At 48.6% G+C, this 20310-nt stretch overlaps 1 protein-coding gene across 4 annotated transcripts in view; it reads right to left on the bottom strand.

The window, feature by feature from the left end:
• Positions 1 to 20310, bottom strand: part of MECR (mitochondrial trans-2-enoyl-CoA reductase) — a 36984-nt gene that overhangs the window by 11914 nt on the left and 4760 nt on the right. For 3 of the 4 annotated variants that reach the window (XM_047872687.1, XM_047872685.1, XM_047872686.1), the window contains exons 2-5: positions 11539 to 11636; positions 10949 to 11080; positions 3800 to 3943; positions 1066 to 1168 (exon numbers count right to left, since the gene is read on the bottom strand). In XM_047872687.1, coding sequence (XP_047728643.1) covers positions 1066 to 1168; positions 3800 to 3943; positions 10949 to 11080; positions 11539 to 11636 — 477 coding nt within the window. Of the gene's footprint in view, positions 1 to 1065; positions 1169 to 3799; positions 3944 to 10948; positions 11081 to 11538; positions 11637 to 15686; positions 17703 to 20310 lie in introns of all 4 variants that reach the window. The other variant, XM_047872688.1, reaches the window with a different exon arrangement.

Genomic DNA, 20310 nt, shown 5'->3' with positions numbered 1-20310 from the left:
CAAGCACAATCCACAGCCCTTAGTCACTCCTGCTGCCTTTCTCTCCCAGAGGCTCCTAGGACTCCTCTGCTATGGCTGTGAGAACATGAGTTTCTCTTTGTGGGAAGCTGGGATTGAGGGTAAGCCAGGCCCTACGCAGGGGCTGGCTGGCTACCGGATTTCATCACACTCCAACACCTCTTGGCCTCGGTTTCCTCACTGGCAATACAGGGTGATTTCCACAGTCCTTGCCAGCTCAAAGGTGCTAGAAACCATCTGGCCCAGGGAGAAGTCATTTCACTTCCTGATTTTGTCTACTGAAACGACAAACTTCATTTCCTTTCTCCTCCTCTTTTCAAGGGGCTCTTCAGGGTGTTGTGCAAACATACTCCAGCCCAGGGGTGGCTCTGGGCCTCTTTGGCCAGGGCAAACAGACTGATTTTTGTTAGCACAACTGAGGGAACAGGGAAGGGAAGCGAGTGTCAATTCTCCCCCAGAGGCTGGACTTCCACCACAGATACAGCCGCGTTTGTTGACAGTGAGGCTTAAGGAAACTGGATGGCACGATGGAAAGAGAACAAGGCAGGGAACTAAGTCTATTACTGACTTGCTGGGTCTTCCTGAGCAAATGGCTTCCTTTCTCTGAACCTTGTTTCCTCACTGTAACACAGATGACAAGCCTGCCCCATCTCCTTCACATCCATATTTAGTACAGCTCAAGTGCCACACAGATGCAAGGGGAGAAAGGGCCCCGGGTCAGACAGTTTACCGAAGGAATAACAAACACAGCTTAACAGATTCCCAAATATGAAGCGTGGCCTTGAAATCACGAGGTTATCACAGACGCGAAAACTCTCAGCGGCTCAGCAAGGGCCGGCTTCAGCTCCTTCCTGCTCTCCTTTTACATTTGGGATATTCACTCATCCAACAGCCAGAGGCCAAGTGGGTCTCCTTTCTGGCGGCTGAAGGATCTGTCTGCGGGCTGCTTATGCACGGGCGCCATCTGGTGGACACAGGGGCGCTTGCAGGGATGCTGGGTGGAAAGGCCTAAGTCTTGTGCACTGGGATCAGGCCCCCCCCACGCACCTGTCTCGGACCACATTGACGGTCCTGAGGCCCAGGGCTGCGGCGATCTGAATGACTGCTTGCCCCACTCCACTGTTGGACGCATTCTGGATGACACTGTCTCCTGTAGAGCCAGGAAGAGACCCAAGTCAAGTCCTGAAGACCTGTAAACAGGTCAAGTGCTTCCTGTCTGGGATACTATTGTAGGGCAAGAGATGGGAGTGCTCAGACTCAGAATGACCCAGGACCTGGCTGCTGAGTCTTCTCAGATCTTGGAGTGTTGCTTACTCTTTTCCCAGTGACCCCCCCCACCTCCAAATTCCATGACACCCATGGTGCCTCCCAGGGCTTGGCAATTAAGAGTCCATACTATATGTAATTTAGATCCCACTGTGTAAACGATTTTATATTGTTCATCATCCTCTCGATTTTTATGCCCTCAAATCTCTTAGATTATTTCCATGGTTTGCAATGTTTCCCTCCTTCTCTCTTCCTTCGTTTTGAAATCCCATATACTCCTTGAAGCACAGCTCAAGCGCGGCCCCCTTCCCATCTTCCTTCTGTGTGCTCCTCTGGCTCTCTCTCCGCACATGGTGTGCCCCGTCTTATACTTGGTTGTGGACATGCCCATTTCTAGCAAGAGCCTGCAGCTTCCTGAAGACATGGCCATGCCTTATTCCCCCTTTGTGCTGCTCAGTAAGGGCACACTGCCTTGAAATGGGATCAATGCTGGAGAAACCCAGAGCTCCAGAAACAGCATCCTACAGATAGTCTGTGGTCAAAGCCGAGGGTTTGGAACTAGCCAATGGGGGAGGCAGCGTGGCATGCTGGGGAAAACGTGGGCTCTGAAATCAGATCGATCTGGTGTGAGTCCTGGCTTCCCACTGGCTATAACTGAATGACATGAGAGAGGTCATGACCTCTGTTTCCTCCGCATAAAACAGGAATCCTGGGAGTGCCAATCAGGATGCTCCGGATTAGTCGAATGCCACTGTGTCCAGGAAGGTGCTCTGTCACCCCTGAAATATGATCTGAAATGCAGGGATCTGGTGCTACAGACAGGGGATCTCCTGGAAGAAGAATGCCTATTCTCTGTAGGCAGGAGTCAGCTCACAGATTGTCATCAGTGGGTTATGAAATCAAGCTAGTGGGTTGTAAGCAACATTTTTTTTTTTCAGTTAAGATTGAGGAACAGAGAATTAAGAAGAACACACTGCATCACACATAGTAAGGGCAAATACTGCTCCATAAAACTTTGGTTTCTGTTATATATATACTCATACATATATCTATGTACTGGATTACAGTGTAAAATGTAATTCTTACTATGGGTCAGTATGACAATTTAGTTTAACACTGATCTAGCCCAGACCACACCTGCCCTCAGGCAGGCAGGTGGAGAGATGCCACGGGCAACTGAGGTGGGGTGGTGTCAGAATACCCTGATGTCCATCACAACTGTGGCCCAAATTAGAGGTGGCCGGAGGGGATGAGACGCAGGCGACCAAAATGTCTCCTTAACCAGGACTGGTTTTCTCCACCAAAGCCTCCCGGGATCGCCCTGGCACAGCTGGGAGAACCTGCCTTTCTCTTTGCAGGAAGCTGGGACTGGTTTTCAGCCAGCTACAAGCATTAGTGGCAATCTAAGCTTATCGCGTTCCAACATCTCTGCCTCAGTTTCCTCACTGGCGTGGCAGAGCTAGACTAGGTGACTTCTATAGCCCGTGGACATGCATAGTGTGAAGGGTGACCTTCCAACAATGGGAGGCCAATGCTGAGGTGGGTTCTATGAGGATCTTTGGAGGCCTCCTCCCAGCAAGACTGAGCCCTGCTCGCCCACAGCAGTAATCAGCCTTCACTGGCTTTTCCTCCTTTCCCTGGCTCCCTCTCCCAATCCTTCACTCCTGCTTCCTGGGATCACCCCCCCCAGCAAACTGTCCACCCTCACTCAGTCCTTGCCTCAGGCTCTGCTTTTAGGGAACCCCAAATAGAACATCCAGCTTTGTCATTTCCTTGCTGAGTGATCTCGCCCAAGTAGTTTACTTCTCTGGACCTCAGTCTCCTCCTTTATGAAAAGGAAGAATAATAAAAGCAGCGCTTAATTACTGCGCTGTGTGCCAGGCCCCGCGCTGTTACATCGCAGTGTTCCAGCTAACCATCAAAACCCCTTATTGTCCGTTTTATAGGTGAAAAATCTGATGATCTGAGAGGTCAGTTCATAGCGGAAGGTGAGGCTGGTATTCAGACTGAGGTTGTCTGCCTGGGGCCTGAACTCTCAACCAATGATACCAACCTCACCACACTGCTTTGAAGATTTAATGCAGTCACTGGGGTAACGCATGGAAAGGCACTTATGTGACCTGGAAAGTGCCATAGAAATGCTGAGTGGAATTACTCAGTTCAGCATTTTACTGAGAACACAGGCACCGTCTATCTTGTCTGGCTTTGTTGTGTCACAGACCTTAGCACAGCGCCATACGTTTCTGCTGAATGGCAGAATCCCATCCCAAGCTCTAGGGAATGTGATCCCTCAGCGGTTTTCCAGAGTGTTCTCCTCATGGGGTTCCAGCACACTTTCTAGGAACTAAGCTAACAAAACAAAAGCAGCAACCACACACTTGCCCAGGTTAGGGGCCCGTCTTCCTCTCGGCCCCTTACTGCTGAGCTGCCAGGGCCTCGGGGTCAGGATGTGGGTCACACCCAGTCAGGAGATCCCGGCCTGCTCCCCCTGCTCCCCGCGCCTGGCGGTTCCTACCTGGCTGCAGCTGCTCAAAGTCCATCAACATCCGGTAGGCTGTGCAGGGATTGACACTCAGGGTGGCGGCGCTCTGAAGAGGGATGTCACTTGGAACTCCGATCAGTGCTTCCTCGCTGAACACAGCCTCAGTCCGCCAGGTTCCTGAGTCAGGGGATGAGGCCGGGGTCGTGAGAAAGGCTCTCTCTCCACAACTGGCCCCAAGACACCCTCCTCAGTAAATGGGCGCCTAAGACATCAGCCTTCAATTCAAGTAAGACTCAGGGAAAAAAGATCTTGAAATCCTTTTGAATCTCTGAGTCCTCATGATAGCGATTTTGTTATTAGCACATTGGTTCCATCAGATGTAGCTAAGGATCTGAAGCTACTGGATTCTGGGTAACATCACAACCAGGGCAAGAGACGCTGCGAAAGCCTCCCTTTCCCTATTCGGTCCTCATTCTCCTTACGTAGGGCACGTTGACTTGGGCGGTATTACGGAAAAAAGCACGAAAGTAGAAGTCAAAGGCCTAGCTTCGGGACCTGGTTTTGCTGGTCTGCTGGTTTGCGCAAGTTACTGCGTTTTGGTTACCCTCATATGTAAATGATACTGGCCTCCTCCAAGAGCTGCTGCACAAATCAAATGACACAAGGGCAATGACAAACTCCTGTAAACTGGAGAGAAGTGACCATTAACCTCCAGGCCACGTTCTAGCTGCAGACAAAAGAATTGTAAAATGTCTGTGTTGAGAAGGCCCTTAGAGCATCGAGTTTAACCTCCTCACTTAACATTTAAAGTGACTTGCCCAAAGTCACCCGACTAATCTGGGCGCCCCACCTACAGATACTTAGTGTGCACCACGTGCTCGGACAGTGTAGACGCGTTCCGTCCTTTCACAGAGTTTCATTCCAGGGGAAATCAGGCGAGAAACAGACAATTGCAGTGGGGAGAATTCCTTGAGATGGGGGTCAGGGACAGCTTCTCTGAGGAGATGCAGGCTAAGAGTTAAAGGGTATTGAGGCCAAGAATGTCACTCACGGAGTACACCAAGAATGGTCTAGGAGAGGAAAAAGCATATGGAGAGGCTCTGAGGCAGGACAGACAGAAGATGGACCTAGGAGGATACACGCTGCGGGGCAGAGAGTGATGGGAAGGCAGGCTCGGGCCATGGCTGAAGTGGCTTGGACCACAGGAACGTCCCCCAGACTCTCATGATCCTGACCCACGGTAACCGTGAGCTACGCTGTCCCTCAGTACATTCACATATATAAATACGTACCCCTACATGCAACAGAAATCAAAGGCTCATGGGACAATATTTACCCTACTGTGTATGATATCCTGTTATTTTCTATTCTACTGTGACTGATTTTAGGGGAAAAAAGTGCCGTTTGCAACCCATTGGATCAATTTCACTGATGGGTCACAACCTGCATCTGACAGGTGCTCACCCATGCGGGCAGGATCCTGTGTAAAGCAGAGGTGAGGAGAACAGACTTGGAGACAAACAGACGTGATTCAAGCCTTGGCTCGTGGACCGTGCACTCGCTAGGTCGCCTTAGGGAAACTGTTACTGGCTTGGAATCTGGTGGCTGTGGTCCCTTAGGGGCTGCTCTGGAGCGTGTGCACCTGCCCAGTTGCTGGGATTCTAATGGTACCCTGGCTCCACACGGTCAGGGGTGGGGTGGAGGGGACAGCCTAGGTGACTACTACTTGCGCCGTAAGTGGAGAGAGACAATGTGGGCTTTAGGGACCAGGTAGTATAGACAAGAGGCAGGGACACATTCTATTAAGAGCTGCACTGGTAGATCTGTGGCTGAGAAAATAAGACACTGAAAAACTGACGGGTTCCTTTGGAATCTAGGCTGTATCCTGGCATTTTTCTGGGCTTCACCCAGACTGGTTTTCAAATCTTCACGGTCACCTTTGTCATCATGGCCCCTACTTCTCTTGGCCAACATGTGCCGTGTCTACTCTGGCCAATCACCTAGTGTAGGGTTTTCTATGCATGAAATTAGGGGTGTTTTCTAATTTCCCTTAAAGGCACAACAATGGAAATTCAGAGCTTGACACAAAACCTGGGTGGGATGGGGGCAGCGCCCACAGTCAGCCCTGAGGGCTTTCAGGGTTTTAAAGTAAAAATCCTTAGACCCTGGAGTGGGGGACCTGCTTAAAACTCCCAGCTTTGCCATTTCTGATTTGTGTGATTTAGAATTCTCATTTTACCTTCTTTGACACTAATGTCATTGTGTGAAGATTAAATATGACATTTGTACAGACTATCACCGTGCCTAGTACATAGTAGGTGTGTAATGTCTCTTGGTTTCCTTTTCTGGTCCTAAGTCCCATGCTCTAGTTCTCAGGATTCCTGTTCCTTGCTCCTGTGCAACTGACCCTTAACCATCTCCACTATCTAACGCAGGGGTCGGCAAACTGCGGTCGTGGGCCAAACCTGGCTCACCACCTGATTTTGTAAGCCAAGTTTTATTGGAACATAGTCACGATCACTTTTTATGTATTGTCCATGATGGTTTACGATGGCAGAGTTGAGTGTAGGCAGTTGGCCTGCAAAGCCTAAAATATTTACAAATTGGTCCTTTACAATTTCTTAAGTCTATTTATTTATTTTTGAGAGAGAGAAAGAAGGCCAGAGAGAGAGAGAGAGAGAGAGAGCGCACAAGTGACGGAAGGGCAGAGAGAGGGGGAGACACAGCATCCGAGGCAGGCTCCAAGCTCTGAGCTGTCAGCACAGAGCATGATGTGGGGCTCAAACCCACAAACCATGAGATCATGAGCTGAGCTATAGTCAGATGCTTAACCGACTGAGCCACCCAGGCACCTCATGAACTGGTCCTTTAAAAAAAAGTTTGCTGACCCTGATCTAATGTGTATAGAAATTTAATTCGCAAAAATGGTTGTACGTATGCTTCAGCTGAGCTGCATGAATTAGTTGAGATATGCCAGCAACAATGGTTAGCTCCACTTTAGAGATGCGGAAACTGAGGCTCAAAGTAGCTGTGACTTAAACAAGGTCACCCAAGAGGGTGAAAGAAGATTCCCAAGCAGGTGCTCTCGCTGCTGCCCCGTGCTGCCTCGTGAGGGTTTTGAGGGTTTCCAATGAGAAAGTCAGTCTGCACGTTCTCTGGCCCAGTCTCCCTGGGGACTGGCGACATGTGGGAAAAAGCTGGCTATGGGCACAACTCAGTAACATGAAGGATGACCAAGGTCTGGCCAGTTGAGGACGTATTTGTTTAATGGCTGCCACTCTTACCAAACTGCAGTCTTCACTAGAAGAAAGGCCATGTCTGTTCACTGCTATATGCCAGAGCCCAGCACACTGCAGAGGCTCACAAAATGTTTACTAAATAAACGGAGCTAGAGTCCCGGTCATTATAAAATCCTCTTGCTCTTTGACTGGCACCTGGTGGGGAAGATTCCCCTTTTCTCTGGGGAGAAATCCCCGTTCTGGCTGACACCCACCTCTACAGGTGCTATTCCCTACACCCCTGGCAGACGTCCCTTCTTCTCTCCAAATCTACTGACCGAGTTCTGTTCCTCTAGCTCCTAACTCCAACCTGTCTTCCCAGCCCCGTGGCACTGCCTCGTTCAGACCCTTATCAACTGAAGCCCCAACTGTTTAGCCACCTCCTTACTGGCTTCCTGGCTCTACCCTCTGCCTCTCCAGAGCATGCTCTGTGCTGCCCAAGTCTGGTCCTCTTCTTCTTCTTCTTCTTTTTTAAGTGTACTTATCTTGAGAGAAGAGAAAGCGAGGGGGCAGAGAGAGGAGCTGCCGGTGCAGACCCCGACGTGGGGCTCAAACTCACAAACTGGAGATCATGACCTGAGCCAAAGTCAAGAGTCCGATGCTTAACCAAGACTGAGCCACCCAGGCGCCCCCACTCATTCTTAACTCTTCTTTGGGCTCTCCCTGACCATAGATGTCAGCCCTCCATGACCGGGTCCCCGCCTACCTCTATAGCCTCATCTCGCTTCTCCTACGTCCCCGCAGGGACACAGCCGCACCAGGCTATAGCAGCTCCGACAGTGCCGAGCCTTCTCCTGCCGCCGTACCTTTGCACGTGCTGCACTGCTTGTCAGCGCTTCCTCACCTAGCCCACTGGCTACGCTTCTACTCAGTCTTCCAGACGGAGTTCAAGCACCACTTCTTTGGGAAGTCGCTCCGAATGCTCCCCGAGATGGGGGCTCTCGCCTTCGTGTCCATCCTCTCGTTATAGCGCTAACTAGACTGTTAGCTATTACGTGTTGTTTTTCCATTCTCGAGTTCCCCACCCCCAGCCAAGAACACTTTGAGGGCAGAGGCTGTGTCTGACGGGGGCGGCCTCAAAGCACCAGTCCGACGGCATCGATAGTGAATCCTGCAGCTCTCAGTTTGCTCAGATGGCGTGGCTCTTTCACGGCCAGGTGGGGCTGCAGGAGAGAGTGGGGCCATTCTTGGCAGCAAATCTGATCTCAAAGAAAAGAGCTTCTAATAGACTTCTGTTACTGTTTTTTTCCTGCCTGGTACCTTTTTCTTTCTAGAAATGCTCCCTCCTCACCTCTGAGGCTGTCAACCACAAGGCCCCACCCTTTAAACCACAGAGGTGGGCAAGACGCTCCATTGAGGCAACTGGAATGACCCAACCCCATACTCCTGGTGTGGTTCTAGGCCATAAGTATCTTTACCACAAGTATTTTTGCCATATAACTAATTACGTAAGGCAATGTTGCTGTAAAACAAAACAAAACAAAACAAAACAAAACAAAACAAAAACTGGTTGACAGTTTGTTGGTTTCATCTGCTGGTTGACAGTTTGGTTTCATTTCTCCATTGACACAGTCCTCCTATTTCATATTATATCAACTTTAGCCCTTGTAACAGTCTAAAAAGTAGCATAGAGTTTTGAACCCACATTTCCCAGAGAACTTTGGAACGTCTATCAGTGGAAATGTGACAATATGCCAAAACCAGACAACAGTGTGAAAGGCTTTCACAACCCGATACAAAACCCAGTTACAAATGCGCATCCTAGTATTTGGAATCTGATCAAGGAAGACATTTTAGCAACAACAGCAACAACAAAAGTGCCATACTGATTGAGGAGACGAGTCAACAAGCACCAAAAAACCGTGTGATACTAGGAACAAAAGACTCTGAAGACAAGTGCTTAGGTACATTTTGTGGACCCACAGAATAAAATCAGTTATTTGTGTGTATTGCCATGAATCTACACTATACATTTTGAATGTACTGAAATAGTTTGTATTTTGCAGTAGTCTTTTCATTACTCATTTTGTGTTTGATGATGTCCTTTTTAGTGAATGTCCCTCTTTTATTTTTCACAATTTTGTCTCCTACAGCAAAATTGCCTGCGGCCAGTCAGTTATGCTGTGAAAAAACTTGCAGTTTAGATAGTGTGAAACTACTGAGTATGAAGGGGTTCATGGATGGGCAAAGACCCAGGCAGTGTCGGTCAGAGCCCTGCTGGTGGAGGGATGTGGTTGCACTGGACAGATTGTGGAGGCCATGTTCATTTGTTCCCAGTTTGATGCAAACCTCAAGATGCTGGTGGCCATCTATGAAAGGTCGGTTTGAATCTCAGCTGCACCACTTACTGGCTAGGCGATCTTGGGCAAGTTGCTTAATATTTAATATTTATCTCATATCTACCTTCTGTTGTGGGAATAACTGAGTCCATACATGTAAAGTGCTTAGAACAGGGCCTGGTGCAAAGGGAGTAGACAACAAATATTTGTTAATGCTACTATATCACTAGGTGGGGAGATCCTATCTGAGAACTAGCAAGAAAACACAATGAGCTCTGGCATCACTGGGGTTCCTGGATCCAGCTTTCCATCTCTTGCCCGTCCCTGTTCCAGAAATCAATTAACTTCTTTTTTTTGCAGAGCAAGTTTGCGTTGACTGTAAGTTATAACCCAAAGGGTCCTAACACTGTAGTTTAGCAGAAACTGAGTGGGAATAAGAGTTTGGTGGGTTCTCTTTCAGTTTGCTCTTTGGACAAGGGCTTCTTCCCAAGTTTCAGTTCTTCTTCTTCTTTTTTTAATGTTCATTTATTTTTGAGAGAGAGAAAGAGCGCGTGCGCGTGAGAGTGGGGGAGGGGCAGAGAGAGGGAGACACAGAATCCGAAGCAGGCTCCAGGCTCCGAGCTGTCAGCACAGCGCCCGACGCAGGGCTCGAACTCACGGACCATGAGATCATGACCTGAGCCGAAGTCGGCTGCTTAACTGGCTGAGCCACCCAGGTGCCCCCTTAGCTTCAGTTCCTTATATGTCCAATGGGGTGGTTAGTGTCTTCCCTGCTTCCCTCTCGTGATTGCTGTCACGATCCTGTATATAATGTCTGTGCCTCAAAAAGTGTGAAGTGTTAAAGAACAAAACTCACCAACGACTCACCATATATCAAAGAAAACCCCAACTTCTTAGCTTGGCTTTTGCAGGGCTTCCCCCATGTGGCCCCACTACCTGTGTGACCTTCTTTATCACTTAAGCAGACTTCTGTGCGCAAATCCTCTGCCAAGGCTACATTGAATGTCTCACTATTTTCCAAACCGACCTTTGGGTCTGCTCATTTTGCTCCCTCCAAATGCAATGATTTCTGGCTCATTTCCACCTCACATAATTCACCCGTCAAATGTCCATTCCAGAGAAGCCTCCTCTGTGAAGCCCCAATCCTTCCTTAAGACTCTCTCTCTCTCTCTTTCACACACACACACACATTCGCGGGCACACAGAGGAGCCAGAAGTGTCCTCGGCTTCCTGTAAACTTGTAACATGTAACACACCCTTTATTGAAGTTACTAGTTTGGAGATTTCTTCAATTAAAATTTAACCTCCTGCAGGGCAGGGGCTGTCTTATTTGGATTTCCCATTGTACCATCTAGCAGGGATTTAGGGATGCAGGGATTCAGAGAATCACCGCTCTGATCAATACGGGCCCAAGGAGATGAGAGAACAGGTCATCACCCCCAGAGCAGATGAAACAGACTTTCTGCTCTCCTTGTCCAGCTCCCATCCCTACTGGCAGTGGGTACACGGACTCAATAATAAATCCCGCATTGCTCAGTTACACTGAGCCAATGTGCAAACATTTCCAGTGTGGGTGAAATACAATCCGGAACAACGAAAGGCTGCAGACACCTGGAGAAACTTACCCAAACCGGCATTTGCTGGAATCACCCAGTCTCCTGGCTTCACCCCAGTCACACTGCTGCCCACTGCCACCACCTGTCCAACACCTTCATTCCCTCCAACAGCAGGCAGCTTGGGAAGGAGGCCATAATTTCCTAAGGGAGAAGAGCAGAGGGTCACCTGGTGAAGCTCGGGCAGTGAAAGAGCATGAACTTTAGAGTTGGATCTGAGCCTGATCTGGGGTCTGCCTTTGGCCTGCTGTGTAACTAACCAGCCTCTCTGAGCCTCAGCCTTTTCATCTGTAAAGGGGAAATACTTTTCAGCATTCGTGGTTATTATGGGGATTAGCTAATGTATGAAATGAGCCCAGCGTATCGCAGGCACCTCACAGTGGTTGGTTTACTCCCCACTGCAATCTTCCTAACTCTCGAAAAGCCTCACATTCCAGAGAGGGGAGGCCAGAGAGGGCTTGCAGTCTGCAGATGGCTCATCTGGAGAACAGCTGCTGCTAATCACAGGAATTTCACACCCGCACCTGAGGAAGAATGGAATCGAGGAGGTGGCGGGCTAAGCAAAAAAGCCAATTAACATAAGCCACAGAAACCAAGGTTACCTTGGATCATATTTATGTCAGATGGATTGATAGGGGCCGCCAGCATCCTCACATGGACGTCTGATCCGCCCACAGCAGCTAGCTCCAGGTCCTTCAGTCTAAGCACAAAGCCAAAGAGAGAGATGTTAATGTCACCCAGGATAGACAGGGCGTCTTTTGCTCAAATCATCTCCCCAAAGTAGGTCAGGGTGGCCAGATTTTTGAGCTGCCATTGTGTGGCCAGGAATTAAGGTTGTTAGAAGAGAGAAAGGTGCTGTAAGGAATTAGCACAGGCTACAGGTTAACTCTCTCACTAACTGCAAATGGAAAATCTCTAGCGCCCTCTCAATCCCACTGCCCGCTGGGACAGAAAGCAGTGAGACCTTCTGCTGGCCTGGATTAGCCTTGTGTTTTCCCAAACTTGCTTATCAGAATCACCTGGTGTGCTTACGCATAATGTAGATTCTCAGGCCCCAGCTCTGACCTACTGAACCAGAATCTCAAGATAAGGGATGCCCCAAGTGGGTCTTATAGACAGCCATAACTGAGAAACAGTGGGCTAGCTTATTTGTTCTCTGCTTTCTTTCTTTCTTTCTTTTCTTTCTTTCTTTCTTTCTTTCTTTCTTTCTTTCTTTCTTTCTCTTTCACACATTTCTGTTAGTTGCAGAGCAGGTGAAACAGAGAGATGCCCTTTGTAATTCAGGAAGAACTCCCTGGGTGACTGTGATCCACCCCCTGGAGTGATGTCCCTTTGGGCCCGAATCCTGGTCAGAAAGGATGCTGAAAGGAGAGCTGAGCCATAGCACTGCCAAGAGCCTCTCCCATTACAGGTGGGATTTCTAGGTGGTAACACTCTGTTCACGGTGGGCCCTAGGCACCATGGGACTAATGTCTTTATGCATTAGAGCTTTGGTTAATGGGTTAAACCTGCTAAAGGGCTGGTGGCAATGTCCATGTATTATTTTTATTTATTTTAAATGTTTTTTAAAAATGTTTATTTATTTTTGAGAGGGACAGTGTGAGCAGGGGAGGGCAGGAGAGAGAGGGAGACACAGAATCTGAAGCAGGCTGCAGGCTCCAGGCTCATTGCCTGATGCGGGGCTCAAACTCACAAACGGTGAGATCATGACTGAAGTTAGACGCTCAACTGGCTGAGCCACCCAGGTGCCCCTTATTTTTATTTTTTATAAAAGGAGACCTTCTGGGGCTGAGCGAGGAGCCTGCTTAAGATTCTCTCCCCACCTTCCCCCGCCCCTGCCCCACCCCTCCCCTGCGCATGCTCTTGCAAGTTAAAAAAAGAAAAAAAAAATAGGAGACCTTCCACCCAGAAAGCACTGATCAGTGTACAAGACCAGTGGGTCTTGGTGACTTTTTAATTACCAGGGACTCCTTTATTTCTCCACACCAAGACTTCATGTTCGCAATGTTTTCCTTTACCCAGATGTACTTTTTTGGTGGTTTATTTTGAGAGAGAGGGAGAGAATCCCAAGCAGATTCCGTGCTGTCAGCGTGTGGAGCCTGATGGGCCTCGATCTTATGAGACCTGAGATCATGACCTGAGCCAAACTCAAGTCAGACGCTTCATCGACTGAGCCACCCAGGCACCCTATCCCCTACCCAATGTACTTGTAATAATTCTCATTTTTAGTTACCGAAGGCACATATAACTGCCACACAGAGGTTCGTAGCATTAGGCAACAGTGTTACTGAACTAGGCTGATATACCCCTATCCACTTCTGGCAGAAATCTGACCTTTTAATTATACCTGAGGCTCCATTGGAGGTAAAAGTGTGATTTTCAAGAAATGCCTTGTATTAATAGTAGCAATAATGGTGGCAGGTATTTATGTGGTATTTGTAATATATCAGGTCCTGTGCTAAGGGATTTAAATACATGATCTGATCTAAGATTCAATTCCCTTGTGAGGAAAGTATGAATAGTCCCATTTGGTCAAGTAGGAAATGCAGGCTCCTGGAGATTATGAAACTTACACAGGGGGAGATAACCGGTCAGTGGCAGGGCTCCCCTACTTCCCAAGTTGGCACTCCAAATTACTGTGCTCTATTATTAGAATCCTGAAAATAGCCTGGGAACGCCCCTGATTGCCTGCAAGGACCCCTAGCGACCTAAGGGGCTCAATCTGGGAATCCCTGTCCCGGACCATGACCAAAGTAAGACAGACCGTGCCTTACCATGACTAAGAAACAGCTGCAAAAAACTGGATTAGAGACACTCTATAGAAAATAGTTAACTAGGAAGGAGTTAGGACCAAGGCAGGGAGAAAAAAGAAAGGGCTCTTTTTGTTTAGGTGCTTATTAAGGAATGTATGTATTTATACACAGCTGGAGGAGGGGGGAGTCCTTATAATAATCATCATCATAATAAGTACTGTTTGAGTGCTTATCAATGAGAGAGACACTAGGCTAAGTGCTTTCAATGCCAGCTTTCTACCATTATTCTGATTTTATGGCTGAGGAACAAAGGCACAAAAGAAGTAAATAACTTATTCAAGGCCACCAAAAGTAGTAAGTAAGTGGCTGATCTGATTTGAACCTGGTGGTCTGATGCTAGAGAAGCCAGATGGTAAGGGGCTAAGCAGACCAAGCAGAGGGCAGCATGGTGTAGAGGCCTGGTCCTTGCTGGACCTGCCTGGGGAGACGGGGAGGGGTTAGCAGCAGGCAGAACAGGGACCATCAGCCGGACAGTGATGCTTCTCTACGAACACACAGAGAACAGATGCGTAAGCCTGCATTCTGAGAAAAATCCCGGCCAGAGCAAATGGATTGCAGATTGGCTGCCTCTCTATATTATCTGTACTGCTTCTCTCGTACGTTTCGCAGAAACCAGAGTTTTTCTGTAAGCCAACAAAGTCCATGTACTCAAGCTACTTAAAGACATTTTTTTCTGCCCATTTTTTACATGCTCTTCCCTCAGCCCAGAATTTCTTTTCCACTGCTTCTCCACAGAGCAAGAAGTTCAATTCACCCTTTAAGACTTCTTTTGACCCTCTTCTTGGTCCTGAAAAAAAATCACTTGCTCCATCCTCAGTGTTTTCATTACACAGAAGGGGTGACACCATTTTAAGACCATCTTACATGAGTTTATTGCTTTTTAGTTTATCAAGTCTTTCCATATATTTCTTTTCAATTGATCACAACAGGCCTACATTCACATTCCTTTCCCCAAACTCCGTGGGGGAGATGTATGTATGCCAGAGTTCAGAACCATGTTATTATCTACACCCCCTGTGGGGGTTGAGGCAGCACTATGTGATCAGAAACACTGTTTCTGCAGCAAAATGTATGAATATTCACTCTAAGCGGGATGAATAAACACATATATATGAATATATAAAATAAATGTAAAAACTTCACACAAGATGAGGTCTTCCCTCCAAATGAGTTGTAAAACAACAGAAATCAAAACAGAACTGTCAGCTGACAGAACGTTCTGACTTTGTCGTTGTAGATTCCAATTTGGATCTGGATCCAGGTCTTTCGGACTTGGTTCAGGACTCTTTTTACCTATCCCTTAGTTTTACAGCCGGAATGTGCATGTCTGTTGTCTCCCCACTTGGCTGTGAGCTCCCAGACAGCAGAGAATTCTTAGTCTTACCTCCGTGTTTAGCACAGTGCCTGGGACCAAAGCAGTGCTCAAGAATGCTTCCTAATGAAATTACGCGACTTTCCTCCCTATTGAGAAAATGTGACATAAAGGTGTCAGCCATTTTTGGGGAATCAGGGGAGAGGCTCAAGGCACAGGGATTTAGCTACTGAGGCTTATACTTGCTCTTCCTGGTTCTGGGCTATTTAGGAAAATAACCCTGAAGGATGGGTACAAATGAGAATGGAGATTGTCCCTCAGAGAGTTTGGTCTAAGCAAAAACCCATGGCTCTCTTCCTCACAGGAAAGTGCAGGTGAGGTTTGCAGTAAATCGTGCTTTAAAAATCTAGATGGCCATGGTCGAGATGGGAATACAGGTGGATCTCAGTTCACAGATGAAGGGAGGAGCATGGGTTTGAAGTGAACAGGCAGTCCTGGGTTTGAATCCTGCCTTGGTCATTTACCAGCTAGATAACCTCAAAATACTCATCTGTGAAATGGGGAGAACACTTAGAAACTAGCTCATAGGAGTAAATGAGTTAATGTAAATAATTTGCTAGAGTACCTGATACACAGTAGATGCTGAAGAGATGGCAGCTGTTAGCAGTGGCAGGAATATCCAAGGAAGCCTCTGAAACAATTAGTTGGCTATCCCTCTGAAGAGAATCACTGAATCACTGAAAGACGGCGACTTTTTGGAAAACTCAAGTAAATTTAACTCAGCAAATATTTTACTGACAGTCCTACTCAGTGTCAGGTACTGAGCCAAGAGGCTTAAGGATAAAAAAAAAAAATTCTCCTGCCTGGGAGCTTGATGGCACGGGGACTCTCACACGTGCAGTCACTGCGAGAGGCACCCCCAGAGGCAGGCACCCCAGAGGCAGGCTTGCAGTCCTAATCCCAGACTGCGCCCGGAGGGAGGAAATGCAGGGTTAGCCACTGGGCTTTCGAAGAAATGGTACTTAGTTGGGGTTTGAAGGATAAGTGAGAGTTTACTCACTTACTTTCCTTACCACACTTTACTTTCCTTTCTTGCAAAAGAAAGGAATGGCAAAGAATCTGACTTGATAGTTGGCCAGGCAGTAGGTGCAATCTGGACAGGAGCCAGGGGAATGGAGAGGATTTGATAACCTGGGATCTCTTAAATAAGAAGTGGTATTGATGTCACTCCCTCCACACGGAGTGGGAAATCTCTGATGGCTCCTGGGCTTCTGGCGTGGACAACTGGATATTGACACAGAGAGGAAGGGAGAGTGGTTTGGAGTGGGGAGGGAGGTGTTATATTTGGAGCTTGAAGCCGTGTGGTATGGGGAGAGGGCACTCCAGGCTAGACGTACAGAGCTGTGAGTCAGCTGGATGTAGTGGGAGTCGAGGCAGGCAGATCATCTTGCTCTGGGCGATCTGGCTGAACAATGAAGAGAAACTAATGCTGACAGTTTCCTAAGCTCCGGGCATTGTGCTCAGCATTTTATACACGTGAGGCTGGTTAGTCCTCGAAACACCTATCAGGAGGGTGTTATCTCCCCAATTCACGAACAGGAAACTGAAGCTCAGAGGAAGGAACTTGTCTAAGGTAAAACTCTGATTAAGTGGCAAAAATTGCCCTAAAGGTTGACTCCGAAGCTCAGACCGCTGAACACTAAGCCAGCATCCTTTACACTGTGTGGAATTTCCATCCTGAGAGACAGTATTAGGCACTCCCGGGGTGTAGGAAACGTCTGAGAAATGCTGCCCAGTAAACGCCCTTTATAGGACTCAGAAGGTGCCCCAGCGTCACAAAGGCTGGGAGAAGGCACCCAGGGAAAAAACCCAGGGGACTTTGTGTCATCCAGAGCCTCCAGAGGTAACTCAGCTGGGGACACTGTTTTCACAGCACACCGAGTAACTGCCTGCCCCCAGACAGCAGTTTGAGAAGTGCCGCACGGGGCTACAACCCGCTCCCACTTCTCTGTCTTCTGGGTAGCCTCGCCGCTCTGTGCTGGCTGAAAGTCACAGAAGCGGGAAGGAAGGAGAGCGGGGCAGGGATGAGGGTCTAGGGGCTGCAGAGTTGAAGCTGCGAACACAGGTGGCTGAGGGAGGGGCTGCGCTGCCAGCCCGGCAGGAGGTGTGTGGGTCAGCTGCATCTCACCAGGGAGACCGGCCCCTGCCTGCCCCATGGAATGCCATTAGCACCACAGACACTGCTGTCCCTGCACACAGTCCTAGCGTCGTCGTCAAGGATACCATTCTGCCGAGACAGGAAGGAAAACGGGGGCCAAGTCTGGATTCCAGGAGTTGGACCTCTGGTGTCATGATAGCAATTTCTTCCTTGTTTTCTTTTTCTTTCTTTCTTTCTTTTTTTTTTTTTTAACTCGCCAGAGGAACCAGTGGCTGTGTTGTAGAGTGCAAAGGAGGCACCCAAACACAGCCTGGCTAGATCTCAAGTCACTTCCCCAGGAGTGTTCACGGCCTTCCCCCGTGAGTGTCATGGCGCCATGCAACTCGGAGGGATGCCACTGTCTTCACTGGACAGATCCCAGACTGGATAAGGTCACAATGGCTCCTTTGAGGCCCCGGCTGTACACCTGTGATGCCATATGAACTACAAGGGAGACAAAAGCAGGCAGAAGAAAGAGCCTTTTGAGATGGGGGAAAAAGAGGCCAGTACTCTGGGGACCGGCTCACTTATATTTGCTGTGTAAGGCAGGCACTGGCCAGCTCGGCGAAGATATCTTTCCCGCCTTCCGCATGTAATTAGCAACCATTTGCACATCTTCCACTCAGTCACCTCAAACTGGTCAATATCATTTTGAGCAGGAAGAACAGGCAGGGAGAGACTGTCATGGGCCAGAGACTTTCTCATGTGCTCACTGCAGAGAGCTAAGAATGTGGCACTGGGTAAAGGTTACCCACATCTTATGTGGCTCTCTCCAGTCTGTCTGCAATCCCCATGTGATCTGCTGAAATGCTGTGCTGGGTACATTGCTCAGAGATTTGATTAATAATTAATAAGACACACTGGGGATTGTGGAAGAATGAAGTTCTTTGGCTCGCCTTGCAGCAGGGGTGGTTGGCGGCCTCCGTTGGTGGGTTCTATAAAGGAGTCCTGGGCTCTCAGTGAAAGCTCCTTTTCCTGAGCCTAGCTCGCACACTTCGTCGGTGTGCTAGGCACGCCCGCTTGCTCCCTGTGCCTCTTCTGGCTTTCCTGCCTCAAAGTCATCTTGCCCTCCCACCATTCAGGACCACTTGCACTTCAGGACAGTCATTTTGAATAGAAAGGCATTAGAGACTTAGGGGGGGGGAGCTTCTGGAAGTTTCTACCCAGAGCTGGCAAAGAAACCCTCTCACTACTTTCTCAGTCCCCTACTTTCTCTCAACTAAGATTACCAGTAAGCTGGTAAGCCCTAGAATGTTCTACAGCTGCTGACATCAGGAAACTTGCTTGAAGGGAGCTAGAGTCTGTTGCTTAGCTTGCGGGGGCCTAACCTTATCGATCCAGAGAATAAGACTGGGCCACAGCAGGGGACCGGGTCCCTGTCTGCAGCTGCTTTAGTCTCTCTGACAGGAACAACAATGACCATGCAGCCCCTGCCTGGAGGGCTGCTGATTACGATACCAGTCAAGAGCAAACAGGGCCTTGGTGAAATTTTGTACCTAGGACCCCCGATTTCCAGCCACAGCACTGCTCCCTGGAGTCTGCTAGAACCACCACTGGGGAGCAGGCAGTCCAGCGTCCACCGGTTTCACAGAGTTGTCCGAGCTGGACAAAGAGGATTTGGTCTCATAACCATTTCCGAGGCTACAGTATTATATCGAGAAGGATGTTAAGGCCTCCCCTTGTCTTAGAAGAAAAAAGTGTTGTTTGGGGAGAACAGGGTAAAGAGGTGTATACGTTCCGAGGTATATGGAAAACGGAGCTGTGAAGGTTTGTCACTGGCATAGAAGGTGTGGGGGGAGGAAGAGACCGCATGCATGCCCGTCTTTACCATGGCTGCCCTTGGTCAACCCCTTTATTTTATCAAAGAATAACTGAAAAAAAAAAAAAAAAAGGAGACTGGAATGATTTCCTCACCCTAACCATGAGTGGCGGAGTGGGGACTAGAACCCAGGCCAGTGCCCTTGTGGGTGGGTCCCCAACAACACATCCTGAGCCACAGATAAACCTCATGGCATCTTTGCTTTCCCTTCTCTAAAATGCTGATCCTTCCCACCCCATCCAGAGTGGGAGAGGCCTGGAACCACCCCAGAGAGCTGCAGCAGCCACTGGGAGGGCCAGACAACCGTAATAACTTGGGGTTGCACTGGGGGGGGGTGGGTAGCTTTCCTCCCACACTTTGGACACAGGGGGATCTCCTACCTGCTGTGCAGTACCTCAGAGCTCTGCCCGCCACGTTCCACCCTCAGGGTTTTGGCCCTCAACTCCAGCCTAGGGTGAAGTCCAGAAGGAAGGCAACGTACAAGCGCTTTAGGATGTGGCATCCAGCTTGCGTTTGAGTCCCGTGATCTCAAGCTAGTCCCCTCTGAGCCTGGGGCAGGAGACACCTCCCTCGAGGACCACATACTGAGTGCACGGCAGGCGCTCCATAAATATTCGTCAGTCAGACATAACAGGTTTTCTCTTCCCTCTGGGCTTTTACACATGCAGGGTTCTCTGTTTGGAACATTTCTACATTTTTCCTCATATACTGCCCACCCGATCTTCTGGGGGCATTCAACCTAGACTCCGTGTCCTTAGAGAAAGCATTCTCTGACTATTCTGAGGGGGCCAGGTACCTCTCTTCTGGGTGTCCACAGCAGTCTACACATAACCTGATATAGCATTGCTGCACTGGCCTATGGTCACCCATCTCCTGGACTAGAGCGTGACTTCCTTAAGGGCAAAGACCACAGATTATTCGTCTTTGCATCCCCAGTCCTGCCGCACAGGTAGCAGGCCCTCAGAGAATAACTCCTGCCTAACTTACTACATCAATGAGTTCGATTCCCTCCTCCTTCATTCATGACCGCAGTAAAAGTCTCCAGGAGACAGACAAATAAAATCCCAGTTCTCAATAGAATGCCAAACCAAAGTGCGAATCTTTTTTCAAAGTAGTGTAATTCTGGTTTAAAAACCAAGTCACCTGCATAGACATTTGGTTGCACACACTGACATCAATTGTAAAAAGAAATCCGAAGGTAAACAGTGTCCTACCATGAGAACTCACCACCCA

Source organism: Prionailurus viverrinus, chromosome C1 (genome assembly GCF_022837055.1).
Source record: "Prionailurus viverrinus isolate Anna chromosome C1, UM_Priviv_1.0, whole genome shotgun sequence".
NCBI classification, from domain to species: Eukaryota; Metazoa; Chordata; class Mammalia; order Carnivora; family Felidae; genus Prionailurus; species Prionailurus viverrinus.
The sequence above is the reverse complement of the archived record's forward strand: the minus strand, read 5'-3'. Positions and strand labels throughout refer to the sequence as shown.